The sequence below is a fragment of the Dipteris shenzhenensis genome, chromosome 29 (genome assembly GCF_047967505.1).
Source record: "Dipteris shenzhenensis isolate YYH24624 ecotype China chromosome 29, Dip_SZ_1.0, whole genome shotgun sequence".
Classification (NCBI taxonomy): domain Eukaryota; kingdom Viridiplantae; phylum Streptophyta; class Polypodiopsida; order Gleicheniales; family Dipteridaceae; genus Dipteris; species Dipteris shenzhenensis.
Window position 1 is genome coordinate 8,981,191 of NC_141624.1, and position 5,847 is coordinate 8,987,037.

Genomic DNA, 5,847 nt, shown 5'->3' on the forward strand with positions numbered 1-5,847 from the left:
TATTCATGAGCAATAATCAAAATGAACGTGGATATATCACCAGCGCAAACTATTGAAAAGTGAATAAAAAAGTTTACTCAAACAGACACCAAGCCAATAACATGGAAAATTTATTCTTCAAACAGCAACAATAGCACAAATTCCTGGTGCCATGTCAAGATTCTGCTCTCAGCAATCGTGTAATCCCCAAACAAAAAATAGTGATGAGTAGACATTAAATGAAATTCGAGTAAGTTCAAAAATCAACAGAGATATACCACGACTAACAAGCTGTTTACAAAGGCCGCATATTACGACAACTGGCCAAAATAGGCTCATAGAACAATACCCTGACAACACGGTCACTATTATGATTCCAAAAGCAATTTCCCCAATTCAATCAAAAGCCCTTTCAAAACATAAAGTTTCCCTAGCCTAATAATAACACCCCCAAAACATATGCAGAAGGCATCAAGCAAGGCCAACACCTTTGCCATTCAAAATGCCTCGAGCAGTTGATTCAGGCCCACATTTCTAAGGCGACGGTCACTTCATCCATTAGGGCATTCTTTTTGAAAACTCAGGCTACAAACAATCTAAAGACTATACAACTTATAGACCAGAAATGTCTTGCGCCAATAGCCACAATAAATCACATCGTAGCGCGGTGGACGAAAGCATGACGTTCATATTGCATCTTGAAAACTAGAAACGTCCTTAATAGGACCGTTCCTTAAGTTTTTCGATGTCTACTTCAGTCGGATCGGTCGCTTGAACTTCGTACGTTATGTCAAGCTCCCGCTTAAAACGATCCTTTGAGCTTGCGTAAAGCATCTTCGTCCTCACACGGGACACATCAGGAGACCTGGTCACAAAGGCAAGTGATTAGGATCTGACGATCGTAAAACTAGGAAGAGCTCACCCAATGTACCAGCAGCTCAAGACTGACCACGCGATAAAGAAGATCTTGCTCTTTTGACAATTGTCCTCCGTCACAAAGTCAAAATCATAAACGGCATATCTACAATCCTTTTCCGGAAGAGAACCCGTAAACGCCTCGTAGCTTTCGTCTGGCCCACCCATCTTCTCTACAGCAATCTTCTGCGATGCCTCGTCAATTTTGAAGATGATGTAGCGGTAGGTCTTCTTCCGCTTCAACTCAAGGAACTTGAGTTTACAGTCGTCATCGACAGCCATCCCAGAGGCGGCATTGGCCTGCATAAGGAAAGAAGATGCAGCTATCAAAAACCCAAGACGCCAGATAAACGATTTCTAGAGGCCAACCAATCCGTCGAGAAGACTCAGACGGTGGCTGAACCCACGCACGCACACGTTAGCCATAAAACGAGCTAGAACTATGGGAAAAGCATCGGCCAGCATAATGGTATGCGACCGGACGAGTTAAAGAGCGAGAAGGGGGATGGAGGGGCGAGATCTAAGGGTCAACGAACCCTAAAAGCGAATAGATACAAGGAGGCGAGCAAGAGAAGAGAGAAGGGAGAAAGGATGGGAAAGAGGGAGAGAAAGGAGGATCGAGAGAGGAGAAAGGAAGACAGAGAAAGGCCGTAACGTACCATGGTGAAGCGACGCCGGAGGAGCGAAGAGGAAGGGAGGGAGAGGAAGGAGGAGGGGGAAGGGATGAGCTAGGGCAAGGGCTGGGGCTGGGGCTGGGGCTGGGGCTGGGGCTGTGGCTGTGGCTATGGCTATGGCGATGGCGAGCTCGAAAAAAACACAGACGTTGGGAGGCAGAAAATGAGAGAAGAATGAAGAAAATGAAGAAGAAGAAGAAGATCAACAAGCCCTACCCTTGGAATGCCCATCCCCTCGCCCTCATACGTGGCCCAATCATCTCCCTCCACATCATCCATTCCCTCCTCCCCCTGCCATCCATCATAACTCCATCCTTCCCCCTTTCTTAGGTCTCTTCTCTCCTTCACCTTCTCTTGTGTTGACCAGATCTCACCCTACCTTCGCTCCTCCCAGAGTCTCACCCAACCTTCGCTCCTCCCACAGGGCCAGTAGCCCCCGATCGCCTTGCACCCTCAAGTGAGCTTGTTTGACTACCTACAATCCTCGGCTATCCCGCCCAAATCATCGACCCACCCCCAAAGACTCCTCTTTCAATTGCAAGCACTCTATGGAATGCCATTTTCCTAACCCAAACATAGCCTCCGAGAAGCTGAGGACAGTAGAACCATTTCAATTTCACGCACAATGGAAATGCCCTTTCCCAACCCAAGCATAGCCTCCCAGCTCCTAACAGTAAAACCATTTCAATTGCACGCACGATGGTCCCAACTCAAGCATAGCCTCCCAATTGAGGACACTAAAACCATTTCAATTGCATGCACAATGGGAATGTCCTTTCCCAACCAAGCGTAGCCTCCCAAGAAAACCATTTCAATTGTAATGCCCTTTCCCAACCCAACCATCTCCTTCCAGCCCACGACAGTAAAACCTACTAAACATAAGCTATAGTCCCAAGTTGGATTGTCCACCTGTATTTATATCCCTTTACCATACCTAAAAAGAGAACCTATGGCACATTCCTCATCTCCTTTTTCCCCTTTTTTAAGTCCCTTTCCCCCCCCCCAAAAGAAAGCTTTTCGTTTACTTCATCAACGTGACATTTCTCTTATTTCACACGATGGTTTCTTGTAAGATTCCCTCCCTCTCATATATGTATCCTTGTGAACATGAAAAAAGTGAATCTACAAGTACCATAGATTCCCATGGTGACTAAGCATAGGTCTATGCCATATTTAATTGGAAATCTATGGCCCACAAATTTCATATCAAGCCACAACTTCAAACTAGGATAGGATTGTGCACTAAAAGTGGCCTTTGTGAAGGCCCTTGATGTGTAAGAAGTTATAGGGGATACAAAAAGCTTAGAAACATGTTGACATCCTATGTAATGTGCATTCCCATTCGAAATTGGTGCTTTTAGACAATTTAAATAATGGGAGGCTCTATCGCCCACACAAGAACATTTACTACTTTCCATAGTTGAAGACCTCCATTTAATTTACAGGCACATTTACACATCATCATATCTTATTTCTTTTCGACAACTTGTGTCCACATCTCCCCTTACCTCATCAAAAATGCATATACATTCAACATCCTAGCGTGCACTTCATCAAATAAGGTGAGCAACATCCCACCTTACACAACCTACTACATCCATGCCACAAACCCCCTCCAACAATATCTTTTTCTCAAAACCTTGGATCCATAAGAAAGTGGTCCATGCTACAACGTTCTTTCAAAAAACAGAGGCCACATATATCTATAGTAATTCTCATTATTGTGAACACATTTAATACATGGCATTCCTCTTTATCAAGTTGATAAATACATAGCCTCATATTTGGGCTATACTTGCATTACCAATGTTGTTTAATCTATGCATGGACTTCCAAAGGACTAGCTCTATGTATTTATATGGTCAAGCCATATGTTTAAATCGTTCAATAGTAAATTAAACGTCCAATAACATTTTTGCTATAAATTAAATTGTTGTTTGTTCTAAAGCTTCATGTTAAAAGTTATCAACGTTTGTGAACAACCTTATTTGATGATATTACCTGGCTCTCCAATTTTAGTTTTATTTATGGCCAGTTTTGGATTATAGACATAGTGTTACATGTTTAAGAGACAAAGTTGCTATCAGCACTAACACACAACTATCAGCACCATCGTAGCAAATGACATGAGACTCTTTTAGGTTGAATTTCTATATGTTTTTTGGCGTTTGGAAATCATGTCTTAGTCTAATTTTTTGCATACAAACGTTATTTAGTTATCTTCCTTCCCCATTGTTTTACTAATTTAGAATACATCTCTCTCTCTCTCTCTCTCTCTCTCTCTCTCTCTCTCACACACACACACACACACACACACACACACACTCACACACACACAACACACACACACAAACACACTTACTATCCCTTTCCCACTTTACATTCAATTTACTTTTTATCCCTTTCCCCTATTTATTTCCATGTTTAATCCCCCCCTCTCTTCCTTTTTCCCTTCCTTCCCCCCACCCCCTCTCTAATTTTTCCTAGTTTTCTCCTTTATTCCCCCTAATTTTGCTTAAATTTCCCTTAATTTTTCCTATATTATTTTTTAATTTTCCTAACCCGCCCCTCTATTTTTCCCTAGTTTTCTCCTTTATTTCCCCCTAATTTTGCTTAAATTTCCCTTAACTTTCCCTTTATATTTTTTCTAATTTTCCTAACCCCCCCTCGCCCCCCCCTTTTTTCCTTTAATTTTCACCTAATTCTTCTCCCAATTTTCCCTATTTTTGCTCCCTAAATTTTCCCAATTTCTTCCTTTTTTATCTCTCTCTAACTTTTTTTCTCTCTCTCAACCACCCCCCCTTCTCTCTCTCTCTCTCTCTCTCTCTCTCTCTCTCTCTCTCTCTCTCTCTCTCTCTCTCTCTCTCTCACGACACTCACTAACTAACTTGATCCCCCTAACCACCTTAACTATCCCCCCCCCTTTTTTATTCTACCGCCTTTCTGCACACTTCTCAAAGTCCCGACTGACCCGCAATTTTATGACTCGCCTTCCCAAAACTCTCTACTCCCCCCCGACTCCCTAGCTACCCACTTGCTAGCCTACTTAAGAAGACCCTCCCTATACACGACCCACCCCGTTGCCTCTACGTCGTTCTATGCAAGGTACTCTCTACTACCCTTAATACCTATAATGACTGTTGCTGCCGCCACCCTCTTTACTCCCCGAGTCCTCTCTTTACTGCAAGGTCCCATTTGTCTAGCACAGCGTATCCACTGAGGCCCTCTAATCGCCCGTTGTCCATTGTTACTCCCGTAGTCCTGCAAATCCTCGCCCGTTGGCTATATTGCCTTCTACCCATGCTATCTTAAGTGGCTGAGAGCTTCTTGGCTCTCTACCCAAGTGTGAACGAATGTGCTAGTTCTTGGAACAAACTCTCCCTAAGCTCCACCTTGAATAGCGATAGCTCGCTCGTGTGCTCATAAGAGCTAGACCTAGAGTGCCTTGTTTTTTCACGACACACGCCTTCCTTTCCTCAAACTCCTCAAAATTTGGAAGCATGGACTCTTAGGTTCATGTACTTCTAGTGTTTCTTGCATTATGTTCATTGAAACCCCCCCCCCCCCTCTCTAAAATCCCCTTCCTTTTCTTTCATTATGTTTATTGAAACTCCCCTTCCTTTTTATTTTTGATTAATTACTCAAAATTTATGATTTTTTTACCTATTTAATGTAACTTCCCCCCTTCCCCTTCTTTAATCTTTTATCTTATTCTCCTGTCAATTTGTACTTTCTTTATTACCCCCTCCTTCTCCTTATAACACTTCTTGCCTCTTGACTCACTTCTTTGATCGCTCAGCAATTCTCTCTTCCCCACTTACCTTTTTGGTCTTGCTCTTCTAGACCAAACAATTCCCATAGTAGCCCCAAAAAAAACTTCTATCCCAAATAATTCCTAGGTTAGTCCACCTCCCTCTCCCACCCCGGTATTGCTTAACTTTCTACCTACCATACACCTCTTCTTAAACAATTGCCTTCGCTTGTCAAATTTCAAACTCACCATACTCTAATACATGCTTTCCACTCCTTAAACAACACTTCTATTCCTCTGTGGGTAGACAGTAGGTCATCACACTAGGTGATGACCTATTGTCTCACCTAGTGTGTTGTATCCTGTTGGGGTTAAGTTGGGTACACACACACACACACTTACAATCCCTTTCCCACTTTACATTCAATTTACTTTTTATCCCTTCCCCCTATTTATTTCCATGTTTAATTCCCACCCACCCCCCTCCTTCCTTTTCCTTCCTTCCCCCCACCCCCTCTCTAATTTTTC

At 43.0% G+C, this 5,847-nt stretch overlaps 1 protein-coding gene across 2 annotated transcripts; it reads right to left on the minus strand.

Moving 5' to 3' along the window:
- Positions 1–230: 230 nt before the first annotated feature.
- Positions 231–1,747, minus strand: LOC147882401 (actin-depolymerizing factor 8-like). 2 transcript variants are annotated; one of them, XM_087400275.1, is made up of 3 exons: positions 1,554–1,747; positions 929–1,194; positions 231–844 (listed from the first exon to the last, which is right to left on the minus strand). In XM_087400275.1, the coding sequence occupies exons 1-3, from the start codon at positions 1,554–1,556 to the stop codon at positions 697–699; spliced, it is 417 nt and encodes a 138-aa protein (XP_087256401.1). In that variant the 5' UTR covers positions 1,557–1,747; the 3' UTR covers positions 231–696. The 2 variants fall into 2 exon arrangements, with proteins under 2 accessions (XP_087256401.1, XP_087256400.1); XM_087400274.1 differs by lacking the exon at positions 1,554–1,747 and having other exon boundaries at positions 929–1,200.
- Between the last annotated feature and the right edge of the window lie 4,100 nt (positions 1,748–5,847).

What these genes read in the sequence shown, in the direction of transcription:
- LOC147882401 (XM_087400274.1), bottom strand. Translation starts at nt 1,200, where the DNA reads ATGCAGGCCAATGCCGCCTCTGGGATGGCTGTCGATGACGACTGTAAA. An exon ending in AAGATCTTCTTTATCGCGTG is followed by an intron (nt 845 to 928) that starts GTCAGTCTTGAG and finishes CTTTGTGACCAG; the next exon opens with GTCTCCTGATGTGTCCCGTG.